Raw genomic sequence first — 22142 nt, forward strand, 5'->3', positions numbered from 1 at the left:
CCTTTGATGACGCAAGCGTTGGATTTTAATTAAATGTAAAAAAAACACATTCATTTATCACACAAACATTTATTATTATTTTTAAATCAGCATAAAAACACACAATAGCACTGTGTGGAGTTTCTTGGATTCTAATATCGCGCTATATTTTACTATAACACTCTTATGGCAAACAACTTTCAGATTCGATACATGCGCCCGCTATGGGCCGAAATCTGCACACACCCCACCAAACAAGAGAAAACGCATCTCAAACCCGTTTGCACAAGAACGTGTCGTTTCAAACGTAGAAAAATATTCAACTGTTGTTTTGGATTTGTCAGTTGACATTAATCGTCCCCAGTGAAAACATTTAAACCATGAGCAATACATTTTGAATATCGGAATTAATCGTGTAACTTTCATATATTTTTGTGTATTATTTGTAATTTGTGTTATTTGTATTGTGTGTTTGTAATAATTTACAGTTCATTAGAACATGATAATTCCATCACTTAAACACAAAACATCCCCATAAACCGCTACTTTCTCGGCTTAGTATAGTTTACACACATAGCATAATGCGCACATAATGCTGCTAATCACAAATCCCCATTAAGCCTCAGTTTGTTGAATAACGCAGTTCAGTGCGGGCCTGGGCGGGTTTTGCGGGGGTTCGTGTGCGTGAGCGCGGATTGGTGGAGAGGGCAGAGGAAGCTTGTGCTTGACAACCAGCGAGCGCCAGGGACAACAAGAGCCTCTCTCCCTGAAACACGGAGGGGAAAACACCAGACAGTGCGTGTCGACACACCCTCGGCGGACCCACACAGGATTTCTGTACTTCGCTTATATGTAGAGATTATCAGGTGAGTTTAAAATCGCTTTTCTCGACTGTTATCGCCGTTGTTTTGAGGATAGGCGAGGCCGGGGAGGCTGCTGCTGCGACGCCTGGACGACACACACTCTCCCCCCGCAGCTAGAACAGAACGGCTTCAGTCCGTTCTCACTGGTGCCTGCTGGGATGTAATGTGGCTTATTTAGGACATAATCACTGTAAACGGTTAGATAACGTTAGATGCATTGCAAAGAACTCAGGTGCAGGTTCAGCGGTGGGAATTACGCAAATCTGCGTTTCCCATATTGCATGTTTGGGGGTGGCGTGGCTTAGTGGTTCAAAGAATGAGCTTCTAATACTATAAGGTTAAAGGTTTAAATACGAAAAAGCAATTTATAAGATACTACCATTGTGCTTGTTGTAGAAATGCATGGGTGACCGATCTGTATAATGTATATTTTCCAGATTCTCTTTAATGACCACTACAAATCTACCTGCCAATTTTTGTAGAGTAAACTTATATAGTTGTGTATCTCAAATTAAGAGCATTCTTAAAGGAATAATATTATTGTGTTAATATCATCTATTATTAATAAATAGTTGTTTTTTCCATTTCTATAGTACTAATTCCTTTAGCTATCAGGAATAATGTGTTTTTAAAACAAAAATCTAAGGAAGTGGTATTTTCATTAAAATTATTCGAAATGACTTTAAATGGGTTAAGTTGGATGTGATGTGATAGTTTTGAGGAACAGGCTGTTTTTGTTTTGGTAGAATGTCAGGTCACCTCCCATGCTTTTGTGTGTTTACATTAGCATTTTCTGGTATGTTGACTTTTCTTTGTCATAACATCGGTTTGGTATTTTAATTAGAAGGTTGTTACTTCTTCACTTGTAGTCTTTGAGCGCTAGAGTGTTTTATAGCTACATCAAGGGGTTTATAAACTGAAGTAATAAATAATAAAGTCCCATCAGAAGTACATTTTTTACAGTGTCTTTGTTAACATTATGTAATAAAATACAACTGTTCATGATGACACAACTTTTGATTTTTGATAATGTATTAGTAAATGTTGAAATGTTAAGCAATGCAGTTCATTAATGTTGAACCAGGACTGCCGTCAGGGTGTACAGTTGGAAACATTGTCATAAGCACAGTGATAAGAGGAGCCCTAAAGTCCTATATTTTATAGCCTAGCCTTAGATCAGGGGAGGGAAAATATCCATAAAACTTATTTCTAAATTCATGTTTTTAAATGTAGCCTAAGCAATGCCTGATGACCATTGGTTGATTGAGAAAGTGTATGTATGTTATAGCTGTTTATTGGTAAACCATCTGCTAAATGATGCATTCGTTCTCTCATTCTTTCTGCGAAAGCTTGCCACCATGACGGCTGAGGAGATCATAAATGTAAAGGAAGTGGAGATCATCAAGGTGATGCTGGACTTCCTGAACTCGCGCAAGCTGCACATTAGCATGCTGGCCCTGGAGAAGGAGAGCGGGGTCATCAACGGCCTGTACTCAGATGACATGCTCTTCCTCAGGTTTGATCCATTAGCACCTTATACTCAGGCTGAGTTTAAGTCAAGTTTAAAAACCTAATGTGGCAGCGTTATGAGCCAGAGCCAATCATATAATGCACGAGCCGGCATGTTATGAAGTACCATTTTTGATTTACAGTTTTTACTGTAATATCCCCCCTCCCACATACCCAGTTTGAAAGGTTCAGGTTAAAATTAACTGCTAATGTGGTGCAATGTTGGCACTTGTGCCATATTAGTTGCCGACACCTTATGTAATGGTTAAGTTTGCCTATTTAAAGCAGTTTTACGCTGCATTGATGTGATAAAATTGAGTTGCATTTGTTTCACCATTACTGTTAAACTCAAGTAAGAGTATAGACAATTTTGATTTAAGTTTCAAATCAACCAACAGCCCATGACTCACTTGTGTTTCTTTTGAGCGTTACTCATTACTCGTTGAATAAGTGCACGAGAGTTTGGGTCCCTTTTCAGAAACCGGGCCCATTATAAACAAAGATGCCAGAATACAGTTAGGAATAGTGAAAGTGACGTGACATACAGCCAAGTATGGTGACCCATGCTCAAATTTCGTGCTCTGCATTTAACCTATCCAAAGTGCACACACACAGTAGTGAACACACACACAGAGCAGTGGGCAGCCATTTATGCTGTGGCACCCGGGGAGCAGTTGGGGGTTCGGTGCCTTGCTCAAGGGCACCTCAGTTGTGGTATTGCCTGCCCGAGACTCGAACCTACAACCTTAGGGTTAGAAGTCAAACTCTCTAAACACTAGGCCACGACTTCCCTCTTATTATCAATAGACTGATAATAAGGCAAATTCAGAGTTTCATCACCATGTTAAACTTACTGAACTTAGATTGATTACTTGATTACTGTCTGTGGTGTACTATTTGAGTGTAATACAATGTTAATACAAATCAGATAATGAAATTTTGATTTTGAACTCATGTTTTCATGGACAATGTTTCTTTGAATATAGTCTAAACTTGTGTAAATTGTTAGTTGTGGAAGGTGGTATTATTATTGTACTATCAGAAGTCAAATTCTCTTTCATTCCTGTCTCCTGCAGGCAGCTCATTCTGGATGGACAGTGGGATGAGGTGTTACAGTTTATTCAGCCTCTTGAGTGTCTGGATAAATTTGACAGAAAAAGGTGAGAGATCAGCTCAGAATCTTTCTAGAACTGCACCTCGTATCTCGTAGGAGTTTACTTGCATTTGAATGTGAAGAAAATTAATTTAGTCTTCTACACTTTGAATAATGATTTTGTGCATTAACACCAAGTTTTTTAAGCGCTCACTGAATATAGCAATATAAAAGCAGCAATATTACCCAAATTAAGAGCCGTATAAATTATTTATATCAATATTTCAATAAAATTATGCACTGTTGGTTTAACTTGACGTATATTGCTGCATTTTTCCATGTCCTCTCAGGTTCCGCTACATTGTTTCGAAACAGAAGTTTCTGGAAGCTTTGTGTGTGAACAACGCTATGTCTGCCGAGGATGAGCCACAACATGTGAGTATCATCAGTGTCACTATGACAACCTACACAGAAATGGTGCCATGTTGTCACATGTGATGTTTGATTCATTCTGTATGTCATTATGTGGCATTGCTTTTTTAATTGCTTTCATTTGTACAAGCATCAAATCAGTATTTAAGAATGGTTTCTGAAAGATCATGTGACACTGAAGAATAATGTCAGCTGAAAATTCAGTTTCGCATGACAGAAATAAATTACATTTTATGTTACATATAAATGTATCAGAATAGAAAACAGTTGTTTGAATTGCAATGATAACTCAAAGTATTCCTGTTTTGTTGTATTTTGATCAAATAAATGCAGCCATGGTGAGACTTCTTTCAAAAAGATCTTACCAACCCCAAACTTTAAAACAGCGGTGTATAGTAATTATCTTGATAATAATTAATAGAAATGCAAACCAAACAAGATATACAATATATTACTTCTTCAAATATAGCAGAAGATAGAGAAACATACATGCAAACTCACTTTAGTTTAAGTGCTGTCAAACGATTAATCATGATTAATCGCATCCAAAATTAAAGTTTTTGTTTACATAATATATGTATGTGTACTGTTTATTTATTATATATATAAATACACACACATAGTGTATATTTTGAAAACATTTACATGTATATACATTTATATATTTATATTATTATATTTTATATATATTTAATATATAAACATATCATATTTTTCTTAAATATATGCATGCATGTGTTTGTATTTATTTATACATAATACACATACTCATACAAACACTCATATATTATGTAAACAAAATCTTTTATTTTGGATGCGATTAATCGCGATTAATCGTTTGACGACACTATTTTATATGGTTTCTGTTACGCTTAATTTACTGGCATTTTGATCTTGATATTGAAAGTATTGTGTCCAAAAAACCATGGTAACTCCATTTGAGAAACTGCTTAGAGCTTGTTTGCAAATGGCTCTGGCTTCTTTTTCATTCTGTCTCTCTGTGTTCAGTTGGAGCTGACCATGCAGGAGGCTGTGAAATGTTTGCATGCTGTGGAAGAATTTTGTCCATCTAAAGACGACTACAGCAAGCTTTGCCTTCTCCTGACGCTGCTGTTCTATTGGAGCTTGCGGTGGGTTGTGGTATGTTATCACGAGTACAGCACGCGTGCATTGTTTTGAGGAGGCCTGTGGCATGGTGGCGGAGTTCATTCCCGCTGACCGAAAGCTTGGCGAGGCTGGGTTCCGCGCCAGCTCCAACCGTCTATTCCAGCTTCTCATTAAAGGCCTTCTGTATGAATGCTGTGTCGAGTTTTGCCAGAGCAAAGCTACCGGAGAGGAGATCACAGAGAGTGAGATTCTTCTGGGAATAGACATGCTGTGTGGGAACGGCTGCGATGATCTCGACCTGAGCTTGCTTTCTTGGCTCCAGAACCTGTCGCCCAGTGCCTTTTCTTGCGCATTTGAGCAGAAGATGCTCGATATCCATGTGGATCGGCTTGTTAAACCTGCCAAGGCCACTTACGCAGACCTCCTCACTCCACTCATCAGCAAGCTCTCCCCGTACCCTGCTTCCCCTCTTCGGCGCCCACAGTCTGCGGACACCTACATGACACGCTCTCTGAACCCAGCGCTGGACGGCCTGTCTTATGGTCTCTCTGGCCAAGAGAAGAGAGCAGCTGGTACGGACGGAGGTAAAACTTCACCCATGTCACACTCATTCGCTAATTTTCACCACCTGAACCGCAGTGTGATGATGGAGAATTCAGGATGTCACAGCATCTTTGAGGAGTCACCAGAAAGGTAAACATCACCTGATACACCTGAAATATCTGCATTTGAGTTTAAGATGGCGAACCCTTTTAAAGCAAACTCCTGACTATACTATAACCTGTACATATTTAATATGATCCATGGCATCATTTGGATAGCACTATTAGATTGCAAATTAGCTGATTTTAAGACAATTAGCTGTAATTATTAAAACCACAAAGTCTTTAAATAAAAAAGTGTAATTTTTATAATTATTATTTTAGTTATTTATTTTAGTTTACACTACTTGTCAAAAGTTAAGAATAATTAATATTTTTTTTAAATATTTTTAAACTAGTTTCTTATGCTCACCAAAGCTGAGTAAATTAAAAATGTAGAATTTTCATTAGCCAATATTTCAGTATTCAGTGTCAGATGATTCTTTAAAAATTATTCTAATATGCTGATTTTCTGCTCAGTTATTATCAGTTGTTACTGGTGCTGAAATATTAATAATGCTTATTATTATTATAAAAACTTAATATTTTATGTGAACACCATGATATTTTATTTGATGACTAGAAAGTAAAAAAAAGCATTAATTTTGTAACATTATTACATTATTATTATTTCTTTACTGTCATTTTTGATCATTTTTGTTCATTTTTGTTGATTATTGGTGTTTATTATTTTTTTTTTTTTTTTTGCTTTCTTACCCCAAAAATGCTAGTATATCACGGTTTTAACAAAAATATTAGGCAGCAGAAATGTTTTCAACAAAATGTTTCTTGAGCAGCAAATCAGCATATTAGAATGATTTCTGAAGGATAATGTGACACTAATGACTAGACTAGAGAAATAGCTTTGCCTTCTAGATATAAATTACTTTTTAAAATAAGTTACAAAACAGTTATTTTGAATACTAAAAATTTTCACTATATTAATATTTTTACTGGATTTTTGATAAAATAATGAGTCTATGAGTGAGCATAGGATACTTATTTCAGAACTTATTTAATTATTCCAAACTTTTGAAGGTAGTGCATATGTATTGTTAGTTGTTGCATTGTGTTATTGTTTAAAACACCTTGTTACAATATGCTACTGTGCATATTCAAAGCATATTCACTTCTGAGATGGGTGTGGCAGAGCAGAATGACTTGAAAGCACAATCTTTTCAGAACAAAATAATTACAAAGTTGAGGTGTGTGTCTAAAGTAATGTGGACTCTCTGGTCTTGCAGCTCCAGAACTGAAACTCCATCTGATAAAATGATGAGCTCACCCGGTCCTCAAAACTCTCGCCCGGTCTCTGCCCCGGGTCAGGATGCCCCAGCCCCTGGGTCTGAGGAGAAGAATGAGGTACTTTGCTGGTCAATGGATCCATTGATATTTACTGAACATTAGATCAAGCACTCAATACATTTCTGTTAATTGAACAGTATTAAAATAAACACTAGTAATAAATTTAACTCAATAAAAAAAGTAATAATTGAAAAAGTAACATGCCAAACAAATAATATTTCAATTTAGCATTCAGGTTCGATAATTTGTAGTGACACTTTGATTAATTTATGACTGCTGTTTTACATTATGCTTTTCTAATTATATGTCTGAGCAGTAGACGTTTTCATGTTTTCTCTCCTCCCTCAGAAACAGTCTGTAGCCCTGAGCAGGATCATAAATAACTGGCAAGCTCAGCTTCCACTTTATCACTGCATAGTTGTGGAGGGCTTAGATTGGCTTTCGCCAAGCTACTGTTGCTAGGCATGTGTTTGTGGGGGAATGTCACTAGAAATATTCTAGAATGTTGATTGATAAATTCACATTCTTTTTGTGTGACTAGTTTTAGTATGCTGACCTTTACAGATTTCTCTTGTTTGAAGCGTTCTAAAAAGTTGACTGTCAGAGGTTGTGGTGAAAAGAGTTCTAGAATATTCACCATTAGTGTTTGTTGTGAATAGAGTTCTGGAATACTGGCATTTAGTCTGTTGTAAGCTATAGAGCACCATTATTTAGTATGATTAGATGCTTTTGTAATTTGTATTCATATTTCTAACGATGATCATGATGATAAAGCATGAATCTGATTGGCTGTTCATGTTTAATGATCCTGATTAAACACAATCAGACTCATAACAAAGATTACAGTTAAAATAGTCCAGAACTTTTGATAATCTATATATATTTTATCAAAAGTTCTGGAGTATTTTAACTGTAATCTTTGTTATAAGTCTGACTGTGTTTAATCAGGATCATTAAACATGAACAGCCAATCAGTTTCATGCTTTCCCTCTGCTCTGTTTGCCCTGTTACACACAGCCCTGATCTCTTTAGGTCACTTTCCATCAGGAAACCCACCCATCTTCCCTTTCTCTGTGTTTCTCAAACATAAAGAGGATTATTAATTATGAAAAGCATTTACTGTCCTTTAGTCCATATCCTGTGGTTTACAGAAAGCTGCTGTGGTCATTTCAGCTGTAATATGCTCTCCTTGAGTCTGGGAATTTTTTTTATTATATGCCTAAATATTGTTTAAGGCTTGCTAAAATTATTTGGTATGTTATTATAACAAATAAAACATCAGCTACTTGTATATCAACACTTTAACACTGTATTTGGATGTGATAGGCAAATTAATATTTTACATCAACTTTGAGGTTTCATCCAGATGCTTTGGATATTTTTAAAGAAATATGTGGTTTGTGGCCAATGGTCAGTAGTCTGGATGTGTTGATATCTCAGATTACAGAAAGTTAATCGCAGTGGCTCTGAGCTCTGTGACAACATCCCACTGTTTCCTGTCTGGGTTTTTAATCTGTGGTAGTAATCACTGTAGAGCTGTGATGTACTAAATCAGTTCATCAGACCAGAAAGTGACTCCCTTTCAGCGTCTGTCTACTCATAAGCTTTTAGCGTGAAATGAGAGTAAGGCGGTGTGTCTACCAAAGCGTTTTTAGCCAGCTGAAAATGCTAGGCGTTTTTCTGAAAACACCCATCTGTGGGCGCTATAGAATGCTTTGGAGGCACAGAGTTTAGCACACCTCTTTCTCATTGACATCTCAGCACTTCTTTGTCTCCTCTGTTTCTGCATAGTTGCGGGACTCCACAGAGCAGTTTCAGGAATATTACAGGCAGCGTTTGCGTGTGCAGCAACATCTGGAACAGAAGCAGCAGCAGCGAGAACTTTACCAGCAGATGCTGCAAGAGGGCGGAGTCCAGCAGCATGAGGCCCCGCCCACTGCCAAGCACAACCTCACAGAAACCTTCCTTACCAGGTTAGCAGAGCTCCACGTCACCACTAACATCACATCCAAAGGTCAGCATTTGTTCTAGAGCTGCACTGATGTGCATCACACCAGCTGAAGTTTACCAACACAAAGACACAAGGTGAAATCTGATGCTGCTAAAAGAAAAAGGAAAGGATGCAGAGAAAAAAGCAAGGCAGGTTGAATATCAAATGAAAGGCTAATGAGATGTAGATGAGAATGACCTCAGGGTTTTACAGATGGTACAGCGAGCTGCCAGGGAACTCTAAGTGGGAGGAGAATTCCCTAAGGAAAACAAACACATACACACACACACACACACACACACATGCTCTTAGACCGGTTTTACATTTGCCTACTTTCGACTCCCATTTAAATAGTGTTTTATTTATTACCAGGAAGGGTAGTTTCGTAGGTAGCTTGCATTCGTGCTTCCCAAGACAAATTGTTTCTCCAGCCTGACAAGTAGGCTGTACCATTTTTTAAATAATACCTGAAATTAATATTTTTATCAAATATATACAATATACAGTGGAGTAGTATATGGGTAGTCTGTGGACTAGTTTATTATTTAGGATTTTTCCTAAATTAATTACATCATTTAGTTTTTACAGAAAACAACAGTATTATAAATATAAAAATTTGAATATTTTTTTTTAAATGTTTTATTTGGTTTGTTTTCTTTTGCTTTTAGTGACAGCACTCAATATGAAGTTAAAGCTTTACAAATCCTATTACTTTCTAGTTCTACATTTAAGTTATATTTAAAATCTTGTGTTTTTAGTGTGGATTTTTAAACCCTGCTGTCCTTAAAATTTTTTTTGTTTTATTTGTTTTGTGTGTTATTAGTTTTTTGTGGGTTTTCATTTCACTCGATGGCCCTTGAATCACAGACATGTGTGTTTCTTTCTTTCTGTCTGTCTGTCAATAAATAATGGAAAGAGATGAGAGATTCATCAAGATTAAGGAATGGTCAAAGCCTAAACATAATGATTTTAGATTATTTAAAAAAAATACATTTTAATAAATCCATCCCTCTTTACAATAAAGACTCCAAATGTGTCAATAATCCTCTCTAAAAATCAGCCAATTGTAAGTATTTTTTATTATATTTATTTATATTTAGTATATTTATTGATGTTGTATGTCTCTCAAATGATTTTTTTTCCCTACCCCTTACAAGAAAGTTAGTTTATTTAATGGTGCAAACACTGAAATCTGAGAAGGACTGAACTCATTTTAGGACCCTCTCTTGTTCGGCTTAGATACTTCTCTAGTTCTTCTGTTGCTGTGGTTACGGCGCACTTGTAAAACAGAATCATAACAAAGGGAGGTTTTGGAACCATGCCGTGCCATTACACTGGTGATGTCATCATTAAAGGCCACAGCCATAAATAATGCAGCATGTCAGAGGGGAAGGGAGGGCAGAAGAAACACTTATTGTTCTGTCAACAGAAGCATTGCTGGCAGTGAGGACAAGTTTAGGTGTTTACTATAAAGCCACAGAAATAAAATTTAAAATAGATTAAAAACTAATAAAAATGTGTTGCCTGTGTGTTCTGGCCTTATGCCACCTGCTTCAGGGGATTTTCAGGGGGAAACCCCCTTGACCACTGGGAAATGACCAGTTGTGGTAATGGTGGGTGGTGTTTGGCAGAGATTAAGATGAATTTCAAATGAAAGGCTAATGAGATGAATTTCAGGCCTCCCCAGATGGTGCTGCGAGCAGCTAGGCACCTTAAAGTGGGTGAAGAAATCCCCAAAGAAAACAAATACATTTTATAAGCTATATGCACTTTGATGTGTGTGTAATGAAAAAAGTCTTTCATCAGTCCAGGGGCACAGCCCCCCATCAAAAAAGCCCATATTTTGATTGTTGGTTTTTTTTTCTTTGTTGTGTGTTTTTTTGGAAAATTTTTTTATCAATATATATAATATTTTTATAGTTTTTTTTTTTTTAGTTGTTTTCAATTTGGTCTTTATATATATTCCATTATTTTTTTATTTTTATTTTTTTTTTATTTTTTATTTTTTATATCAATGGATCTGCACAGTATTATTTCCTAAATTGGATTGTTGAAAAATGCAAAATCCACTGGAAAGCATAGAAATTTCCGTGCTCGTTATGTTTTTGTGATTTTTATTAGGGGTGTCAACGATTAATTGTCGATAAGCCAGGATGAATAAACGTGTTTTTGATTTTTTACGATTATTATTATTATTTCGTATTTACATTATTTCAATCTATCAATGGTCTCATCTTTTCTTGAAGCATTTTAATTAAGAACTGATAAATGGGCGGGGTGTGTGCGTCTTTTCCAGCTTGAAATCTGTCACAAAGTGCATAACCGAAACCAGTATCATGTGCATAAGCATCACTTGGCCACTGAAGCGGCTCCTGTGACTAACGTAAGGGCTGGATCTGTTTGCCTACCGTTAAACAATTCACTAATGTACAAATTACACTTTTGAATGTGATTAACAAAACTGTATTGTTTGAACTTTAAAAAGTACATTAAATAGGAAACAATGCAAAATCCTTTTAACATGGAAAGAACACAGACCAATAGAAGAAAATTAAGTAAACGAGAATTGTTAACGTTATGTTTCACAAGCTGACAGCTATGAGTTTGTTTTTTCCCAGAAATAGATTGTTTCCAATCTCTCGTGCACAGCTAGTGATTAATTATTTGAGTTGTGTTTAATTATGATTTTAGTAGATGATTTTTTTTTATTTATGGTTTTTACAGGTATTTGTTTGTAACTTAAGGTTTTTACATTATTTTCCAAAGCAACCATTTGTAAATGGTCAGAAATAATAAATTCCACTGCAATAGACACATATATTGATGTTTTTTGTAAATGTTCATAAGTAATAATTTGTAATTGGTTAGAAATATTTTGCATGATTTTTAAATGACGTTTCGGGCGGGTTCAGTGATCGTGAAATGATTGAAAATTGACAGTTCCCCTATTTTCTGCTCTCTTACAAAATATCCTCTCTCACAGTGTGGTGAAATACTAAATTCCACTGTAGACACACATGTGAAAATGATTCTATTTATTCGACTGGGAATGATTGAAAAGACAATACTAGAATAAAAATTAATCTTATAACCTACCTCAAAGTTAGTCCCATTTAAACAGGAATTTAACTTTTAGTATTCATGTTTGTTGTTTTTGTATTTATGTTCATGTTGCAGTTTTTATTCTGGTCACTCTGACAGAAAGTGACTGTATGAGCAGTACTAGTGTACATTCATGTTTCTTTATAGTATGCTTGTTACAAGTGTTTCAGATTAAGCCCTTGAATAAAAAGGTTACTGACTTGCAGAATCTCCATAAAGACAAACTGATTATTATTTTTTTTTTTTTTTTTTTTATTAAATTTTTTTTTTTAGTTATTCTGCTGACCGTGGGGAACCGGAAGACGCAAATTTAAATTTAAATGTTGTGTGTGTGTGGTATGCATCACATGGTCAGCCCATAGCCATGCTGCCTGAGACTATGACTAGCTCCAAAATGACTCTAAAGCTTCATGTTTTTGTGTGCAGGTCTATTCAGAGACTGGAGGAACTAAATGTGGGAATGGATGATTTGGGAGAAGAGGTTCAGGCTCTCTCTCAGCAGTGTAATGGAGGCAGTAATAACAACAGTGTAGTGAGAGACGCTTCAGCCACACCACAGACACAGGAAGGGGGTGGAGGAGCCGACAATGTGGTCACCAGCTCTCCTCAGAGGTCAGTAGGTCAAGCAGCCTGCCCTCCACCCAGCCAGTCTCCTGTACTGTCCCAGAGGTGAGATTCACATTCAATCATTTTCCTTCATTGAAAGAGTTTGAAAATTTCTGTCAGTGCATCCATAATGTAAGATTGTTTTGGGAGCTTTTTGTCATATCAAGTTCCAGTATGTTTTTAAAAGTGAAACTTGCTTTTAATGTTTTTGTAATTACTGTTTGGGTTCTTAAGGGGGTTTTAAAAAGAGTTTATTTCCTGCAGTGCCCAGAGAGACAAAACTGGACACAATGACAGTAGTTTGACCTGCTCTAAAGGCCCAGAGGTACAGTGCCCCCTACAGCTCAACATAATAAATCCAATAAAGCCGACTGTATCATATTTGATATGCACATCTAAGGCCACTAAGTTATCAACATGATCAGTGTTGCTATAAAATCTGTTTGCAGTCAATCTGCTACATGCCTTCTGTCAATCTGATTGATAGTTTATACTTTTTTTAGCAAGTAAAAAGTCTTTTATATATAATTCTAAAGTATAATATCATTCTAAAAACACTCCCTTTTGATTATGGTACACACATTTTTTTTGTGTGTGTGTGTAATTTATTATGATTTTTCAAAATAAACATAAGAATACATTTTATATAGTCATTTTTAGAAAAACCTTGATAAATGTTAAGTATGAAATATGATCCATCAGGTTTAGGAATGTTTGTTTGTAGATCATCGCTGTATGTTTTACCCCTCAATAAAAACTAGGGAGCTTTGATTATAAAGTAAATATATATATAAAAAATCGCTCTTTTAATCTTTTCAAAACATATTATTTTGAGATTTAGAGTGATAACTGATATTTATCTGCTTTTTAAAATATGTTTTAATAAAGATCTCATTGATTTACAAGCTGTCAGAATTTTATCTGAAACTGCACCAAATTGCATATTTTTGCAAATTGTTCTTTCTGTTTCTTTTATACTAAACTCCTGTCTCATACTAAATGAGCCACTTTTATTTCATATGTCAGGTTATATCACTGAATAACACATTCTCCTTCTTTCTCTCTCTCTCTAAAGGCTTTAGTGTTGGTTTAATTACAGCTCTTAAAACTTCTCAGATCAAACACAGATTAGGGATTGGGATTAGGGATTAATATTATATAATCTTCAAATGAACCCTTCTCACATACAGAATGTGTTTATATGTGTGTGTTGCAGAAAGATAAGTCAAAAGCCAAGTTTGTGATGGTCAACACCCTGGAGGATACACAGGCGGTCCGGGCCGTGGCCTTCCACCCCACAGGGACATTGTATGCTGTCGGCTCCAACTCTAAAATGCTGCGCGTGTGTGCCTATCCTGACACGCTGGACACGAGGTCAGATGATAGATGACGGGATACAAGCAATTGCCTGAAATCTTCATTTTAGCCATTCAGCTGTGATTATAAACACTAGAAAATGGAAAATACTATGAAGTGTTTGAATTCTCTGCTATTAGAAAACATTAATACATATTCCTGTCCTTACTGTGAATGATTTATCAGTGCATGGTTTTTGTCTTTGTAATGTTTCGTTAAAATTTTACTTGCTAATTCCAAACCTGTATGAATTTATTTCTTCTGTGGAACACAAAGAAGATATTTTGAAAAATGTTTGGAACCAAAATTATTATTATTATTTTTTTATGTTTTTTTTAATTATTTTTTTTAAGTCAGTCATCAGTTTTGGAACAACATTAGGGCAAGTAAATGATGACAGAATTTTCCTTTTTGGGTGAACATCTCTGTTAATTCATATAGAATCAGAATCTTTCAGTTGACCATTAAATGTTGAAAGACTGTAGTTGTTTTGTTCTCTTTTTTTTTTTAGTGGTTCGGGCACAAGTAAAACTCCTGTAATCTGCTTCAAGAGGAACAAGCATCACAAAGGCTCCATATATTGTGTAGCCTGGAGCCCATGTGGAAAGCTACTGGCCACCGGCTCCAACGATAAATACGTCAAAGTGCTGCCCTTCAACCCTGAAACCTGCAATGCTACAGGTGATTGCAAACAAATATTCATGAATCTTTAAGCAAGACGCCTCAGGCTTTTTTGTCATGCATTGGCCAATTTCAAGATTTTAGGCTATTTGGCTTATCTGTTTGCATCTGTAGATTTTAATTACAATTAACATATCTTTTTGCAAAATGTTTTTTTTTTTTTACTCCTGCACTGAGGCTGAAATCCAAATTTTAAGTCACTTTGGATTAAAAGCATCTGTTAAATGAATAAATGTAAACTTGTAATACAAAAAAATGTTTACAATTCTTAATGTAATCAATCATCTGGTAAAGTATGGCGATATCTATTAGTTACATTTTGACTTTTACTTTATGTATTTAAATCCACACACATCCTCAATGACTCTCTCTGCTTCAGGTCCTGATCTGGAGTTCAGTATGCATGATGGGACTATCAGAGATCTGGCGTTTATGGAGGGTCCTGAGAGCGGAGGGGCCATTTTAATCAGTGCAGGAGCCGGAGACTGTAACATCTATACAACTGACTGCCAGAGAGGACAGGGCCTGCACGCGCTGAGCGGACACACAGGTACACACAACAACAAAAATATATGACTTTATATTATATACACACAGATTCTCATAAATATGTTAATTTCTAATGTGTTTTGTATGTGTTTTCTCTCCTCAGGTCATATCCTTTCTCTGTACACGTGGGGGGGCTGGATGATAGCGTCCGGCTCTCAGGATAAGACCGTGCGCTTCTGGGACCTGCGAGTGCCAAGCTGTGTGAGAGTGGTGGGGACAGCCTTCCAAGGAGCAGGTGGGCTTCACCTGCTTTGTTTTACTCTTTAGCACTTTGTCTGCTAAAAAACACCAGTTGGCTGGTTTTACGTGGTTTCTAGCTGGTCTATGCTGGTCATTTATGCTTATTGGTTGGTTCAGACTGGTCTAGACGGTTGACTAAATGCTGGTAAGGCTGAAATGGTCATGGTAAAGCATTTAGGTCAAGCTGATCAGAAATGGTAACAGCTATCATGTTTCAAAAACCAGCTTGAACACCTTGAGCTGGTATGGCCTGGTTTTTCCAGCAAGGAAACTGTATATCTGACCTGATTCACTGTAGGGATGTCAAAATGGCTGAAAAACTAAATTTGAATTTTGTACTTAAATATTATCAAAATTCTAATTATATTTGAATTTAAAATCCATAAATTCAGTTAGGGTGAAGAAAAGCTTTTGGCTTCTCTCCCGAGGCCACAAGAGGCCGCATCGAGCAAAATATTACAAATGCTCGTTTATTCAAAGCATAAGAAAACATGCCTGTGGAAAAAAGTGCATAGTATTTAAAATAATGTTTATAAACCAATTATAATTAATTAAATTGCCTAAACAACTATAAACAAAACAGCATCATGTATGCATGCATAGTTTAATACAAAGAGCGGAAAGCCAATCGCACAGAATACATTTTCCAATTAAAAACATGAGATGCAGTGGGATGGGGAAAAAACCCACCATAAAGTCTCGAGATATGTTTTTAAAAAGTTGAACTTACATTAATTTTACATGGCTTTCTAAACATGCGGCTCTTTTGAGCGAGAGGCGAGTGCAACAGTGATAGATGTACCTCTAGAAAATGCGCGAAATATGCGTTCTGTGTGAACGGCTTGGTTTAAGTTTTGATGTAAACAAGATCTTCTCCACATTGATGTTCTCTTTTTCCGCAATATTTTGAATGAACAACGCAGCAGCGCTTCATCTACTGGCTTCAACTGGAGAGGCTAACAAAACATTATAATGCAATGACACTTAGCCTACCTACATCGTCATCGCATCTCGTGCGCCACTGATAAAGGCCAAAGTATATTTCGGCCGTCCGCATTATGTCATTTTCGTCATCAAGAGGGCTCGCGGACAGCCGCGCACCCCGTCCGCATGCAGGCAATTTTTGAGACCGTGCGGACGGTGCGCGTACAACAACGGCTGTGCGCGAGACGGAACTGATGTGGATTTTTATTTTAAATTCAACGAATATTCGAAATTCGATTTTTTTTTTTTACAGCCCTAATTCACTGGAAACATTACGTGACCGCCATCTTTCATACTAATGTGCTCAATCTGACATTTTGGTTTTATATTACAAGATTTAAGTCACTTTCAGACCAGTCTTATTTTAGTATCATTGAGAAAATGTAGGTTTTATAAGTATTTTGAATCATATTTTATTTTTACTTTAGTTTTATTTTAATTTTAGTTAAACATTTAATAATGTCCTGTGTTTTTGTCATTGTTTAAATAACATTTAATATTTATAAATATTTTATTTTATTATAATTTTTTATTTTATTTTTATTCTTTTTAAACTAAATGCAAATGAGAAATGTTGCCCTGACGACTAATTGTTCAATGTTTTTTTAAACATATTTTATTTGAAAGTTTTTTTTTTTTTTTTCAAGTAATTAAAGTTTCTTGTTGTTGTTGTTGTTTCCTATAATACATTCTAATTGTTCAGCACACAGTGTATGACACTATCCCCCGGTTTCACAGACAAGGCTTAAGCCTAGTCCTAGAGTAAAATGTGAATCTGAGCTGTTTCAACTGAAAGAAACTTGCACTGACTGATCTTAAAACATGTCAGTGCCTTTGTTTTGTCTTAAGATGCACACCAGTAATGCTTTTTTTCTAAGGTATGTTTATAAAATTTACTTAAATGTCCTAATTGAACTATGGCCTAAAACTGGCTTAGGCTAAGCCCTGTCTATTAAAACCAGGCCTATATTGCGTCTTTACTTCTTTATGCCCCATTTAGAAGTACCGTAAGACATTTTTGATGAAATAAAATGAATATAAATCTTGTCTCCTGGGTAACCAGATTAGTTCAGTGTGGCTGTTGAATTGTAATAGTACGTGTGATTGTTCATGTGGTTTATGTTGTGTGTGTGAATTCACAGGCAGTCCTGTGGCGTCGGTGGCAGTGGACCCGAGCGGGCGTCTGCTGGCATCAGGACAGGAGGACAGCTCCTGTATGCTGTATGACATCAGAGGCGGGCGCATGGTTCAGACGTACCAGCCTCACTCCAGCGATGTCCGATCAGTGCGTTTCTCCCCCGGCGCTCATTACCTGCTCACAGGATCCTACGACAACAAGGTCATCATCACTGACCTACAAGGTGAGATTTCCGATGACCCTCAGTGTTAATGTTCATTAAATGTTTCATTGTAGAATTTCAGATTTTTATAATGTTTTCCCATGTATTCAATGTATGCCAAAGGAGCAGCACAAAATATTTTATCAGGCTTACCACAGTCAAGATAATTTTTTTAATATATATAATAATACATTTTGTAAATGTAAATATGTAAAAACAAAATTAAGCATTTAAACTATGTTTTAAAGCAAATAAGTTTTGGATGATTGTATATGTCCACAGGTGACCTGACAAAGCAGCTGCCGTTGACCGTTGTGGGAGAGCATGCTGATAAAGTGATCCAGTGCAGGTGGCACACACATCACCTCTCTTTCCTGTCCTCCTCTGCTGACCGCACAGTCACACTCTGGACACAGGCCACGTAGAGCCAGCTCTGGCCACTAGAGGCAAACAGCACATGTATATACAGTATGTGTGTGCGCTGTGCTTCTGTTCTGAGTCTGTTTGTTATGAGTGTGTATTTATTTTGTGTTCCTGGAAGTTGAGTTCTTTATCAGTGAATGGCTGAGATAAGTGCAAACCTTTTTTATGCACTACATATTATCTGATTTACTGCCAGTGTGTTTAATGGCTCTGAGCCATATTGGGATGTGATGCTTTGCTGTAGTGTGCTAGTTTATGTATGTGCTTCCCATTCAGTAATCTATATCAAACACTGAACCGTCCCTCCACACAGACTCAGTGGTGTCATATGATCTATACTGTGGCCTTCCTTTCTGTGTGTCCAATCTCCACACATCTTTACTCGCCTGTTTGAATCTAGCCTCTGGAACTAGATGCAGTATTCATTATCTGAGACTTTTTTGATGTATCATTGCAAACCGTATGAATGCAATCTGTTTGAGTGAAAGATGTACATGCAGTCCAATGCTTGCCTGAAAATAACCATTATTATGACCTGCTGCAAATACTGTTTCGAAATTCAGCTGCTCATGCAAATATCAAAAGCAATGTTAATGTAAACTGCCTTCGTAAAAGCTGTCAAGTTAGTCTCATTTAAAGTGGTTAATGTTTGAATTATACTCTTTTTGCTTGAAACAGTCTGCAGCCCTGGTGAGTGCCTCTGAATTGATGGCATGATTCAAAGTATTGAATTTTTAAATGTGGATGAAGGGAATCTGTGTCCTATAAATGTCAGTCTATACATAGTGCTAAAAACATTAAATGAAATGTTTTGGATGTTGGCACATAGGTTTGTTAAACGGGTGAAATAGTTTGATACTATGATCTTGCACTTTTTGTGTTTTTTAACATCCACTTCCCGTTTTGTTTTTCGATAGTACTTTGTTTTTGGATAGTTTATGTTGTATATTTTCTAATGATGTAGATTTTATTATTTAATCTTAAGTTTTTGTTGTTATTAATGTTATTAATTTTAAAACGAAGCCAAACTAACATGTTGACACATTTATATGCTGAAGCAGCTCTCATTTGAAGTCATGTAGTGAAATATTGTGTCGTTCCTGTAATCTTTTCTAAATCACATTTGGACATCAGTGACTACAGTAAAGGCTCGTTGGATAAGTCTGCTGCTGTTGTGTCTGAATAAATAGCCTATTCTCTGGTATGCCTCCATTCGTTTGCATTAAACACTTGTTGCTCATTTCTTGCTGATTGAACAGATGTTTTCATTTTTCAAACGGATCTGCTGTCAAAAGTTAATCTAAAATGCCTCCGTTTTCTAAAATAAATGGTCGAAACACAACGTTTATGAATAAGTAACAATCAATGTTATTCCTATGTATAAACGCAGACCTTACATATTTGCATAGCCTATTACACTTGAGATGTTACACTACAGTGAATGAAACTCCGCCTATATATACTGTATTTCATTTACATTGAAAAGTGCTTTCGTTTTTCACTGGCGCCACGGGAAGTGTGCAGCTTTTCTCTTTACGTGAAACTAGTTCGGTTAAACAGTCTGAATTTTACGATTAAGTGTTAGATGCGGTATATTGAGCGTTAAAAAGTACCTGGCTGATCGGCATTTCATTTTAATTCGCGGATCAAGGTCTGTTATCTGCCACGATGAGCAGCTTTGGTAAGCGCGATCTGAATGAACTTTGATTCAAATCTAAATCTCTATTTTGTACGCTTATATAATTAACCAGGCTATTTATTTTTATAATGATGAATTACAAAAACTTGAAATATTGTTTTGATGTACAGCCGACCGCTAATCGAGCGCGGTAAAGTTAGTTTTAGGTTTGATATTCGCTGGATATTCGCCTAGGCTGCTTTAGGGACCGTCTGCAAATGTACCTCTACATACAGTACACAATTAACCTTAGAAAACAATTACTGTAATTGACCAAAAGGGTTTTTTCATGTTCCAAAGGTTGTAGGAAGTTTGTAAGTACAAAACAGACTTACTACAGGTGAAATTTTGCCAATATCTCCCTTACTGTAAGTACAGTACATAATTATTCTTAAAAAACAGTTACTGTAAATCACCAAAAGGTTTTTTTCATGTTCCAAAAGTTGTAGTACATTTGTAGTTGCAAGACTGACTTACTACAGGGGACAATTAGCTAATATCTTCCTTACTGTATATAAAGTACATAATTATTCTTAGAAAACAATTACTGTAATTCACCACAATGTTTTCTTTATTTTTGTTAGGTTGTTTTTAGTTTTTTTTTGGTGGACTGAATTACTACAGCTGAAAGTTTGCTAATATTACACGTACTGTACAAACAGTACATAATTAATCGTCAAAAACAATTACTGTAAGTCACAAAAAGTTTTTTTTTCATGTTCCAAAGGCTGTAGAACATTTGTAGTTACAAGACTGACTTGCTACATGTGAGATTTTGCCAATATCTTCCTTACTGTACATACTTTACATAATTATTCTTAAAAACAATTACTGTAATTGCCCAAAAGGCTTTTTTTATTTTCCAAAGGTTGTAGTATATTCCTAGTTACAAGTGTGACTTACTACAGGTGAAATTTTGCCAATATCTCCCTTACTGTACAAACAGCACATAATTATTCTTTTTTTTTTTCAATACTGAAATTCACCAAAAGTTTTATTTATTTATTTATTTATTTATTTATTATGTTCCAAAGGTTGCTGTATGTTCATAGTGTTCAGACTGACTTACTACAGGTGAAGTTTTGAATACCCTTAAGGACTTTGTACAGCACACAAGTTTTCATTAAAAACTGATTCACCAAAATGTTTATAGCACACAAATATATATCATTATATAAATATGATATCATATATATATCTAGTATATATACAAATATTTTCATTAAAAATTTATTTATTATGATTTTTTTTTTTTTTATTTATTTATTTATTTATTTTTGTTTTTTTATTTATTGTTTATGATGACACAAATGTGTATAATGTCATGGGTACTACAACATAAGCATGGTTTATGAGGACACTTCCTGTGTCCCAATAAAACAAAAGGCTTAAAAAAAACATACAAAACTGTGTTTTCTGAAATTCAAAAGTTGCCAATAGTTTTCTGTGAGGGGTAGGTTTAGGTGTAGGGTTGGTGTAGGGTGATAGAAAATAAAGTTTATACAGTATAAAAACTATTACACCTATGAAGGGTCCCTGTAAACCACAAATGCAAGTATGTGTGTGTGTGTACAGTGCGTGCATAATTATTAGGCAAGTTGATATTCTGATCATATTTTTTTTACCAAGCACATTTTACAAATCCCAAACCACATTAATCTTAATAACTTTTTTTGCCTCATTTTATCAGTAAAAGAAAACTTACCTAATAATTATGCACACCTGTATATATGAAGATTTTCACTTCCAGCTTTCATGGACAATTATATATCACTTATAAATGATTAAATACAAAATTAATAGTAGTTATAAAGATTGATGTGGTTTGGAATTTGTAAAATGTGCTTGGTATAATAAAAACTATGATCAGAATATCAACTTGCCTAATAATTATGCACACACTGTACATACAAATGCAAACACAAGCACACACACACTTACATGCACACATAAATATGAATATAAATATACACATTCTTATATAAAATACATTCATACTAGGAGAGTACTACAACCTTTAGAACATTAAAAAAAAAAAAACTTTTGGTGAATCAGTTTTTAATAAAAAATAGTTGTGTGCTGTACATACAGTAAGGAAGATATTGGCAAAATGTCACCTGTAGTAAGTCAGTCTTGTAAATACAAACGTACTACAGCCTTTGGAACATGAAAAAAAAAAAAACAATTTTGGTGAACTACAGTATGTTTTTCTAAGAATAATTATGTACTGTATGTACAGTAAGGAATATATTGGCAAAATTTCA

The 22142-nt window shown here is 35.5% G+C and overlaps 1 protein-coding gene across 1 annotated transcript; it reads left to right on the forward strand.

The window, feature by feature from the left end:
* Positions 1–661: 661 nt before the first annotated feature.
* LOC109057261 (WD repeat-containing protein 47-like) lies at positions 662–19401 on the forward strand. Its single transcript, XM_042718908.1, has 16 exons — positions 662–845; positions 2192–2358; positions 3428–3511; positions 3795–3879; positions 4885–4988; positions 5032–5676; positions 6869–6986; positions 8721–8902; positions 12448–12690; positions 12892–12952; positions 13844–14001; positions 14495–14664; positions 15044–15214; positions 15317–15448; positions 17580–17798; positions 18060–19401. The coding sequence occupies exons 2-16, from the start codon at positions 2201–2203 to the stop codon at positions 18200–18202; spliced, it is 2673 nt and encodes an 890-aa protein (XP_042574842.1). The 5' UTR covers positions 662–845; positions 2192–2200; the 3' UTR covers positions 18203–19401.
* The last annotated feature ends 2741 nt before the right edge of the window (positions 19402–22142 follow it).

The sequence above is a fragment of the Cyprinus carpio genome, chromosome B2 (assembly GCF_018340385.1).
Source record: "Cyprinus carpio isolate SPL01 chromosome B2, ASM1834038v1, whole genome shotgun sequence".
NCBI classification, from domain to species: Eukaryota; Metazoa; Chordata; class Actinopteri; order Cypriniformes; family Cyprinidae; genus Cyprinus; species Cyprinus carpio.

Excerpts from the sequence above, each read along its gene's own strand:
- LOC109057261 (XM_042718908.1), top strand. The coding sequence starts at position 2,201 with ATGACGGCTGAGGAGATCATAAATGTAAAGGAAGTGGAGATCATCAAG. Across the intron at positions 6,987-8,720 it reads GGTCTGAGGAGAAGAATGAG|TTGCGGGACTCCACAGAGCA; the intron begins GTACTTTGCTGG and ends GTTTCTGCATAG. Across the intron at positions 15,449-17,579 it reads GACAGCCTTCCAAGGAGCAG|GCAGTCCTGTGGCGTCGGTG; the intron begins GTGGGCTTCACC and ends GTGAATTCACAG.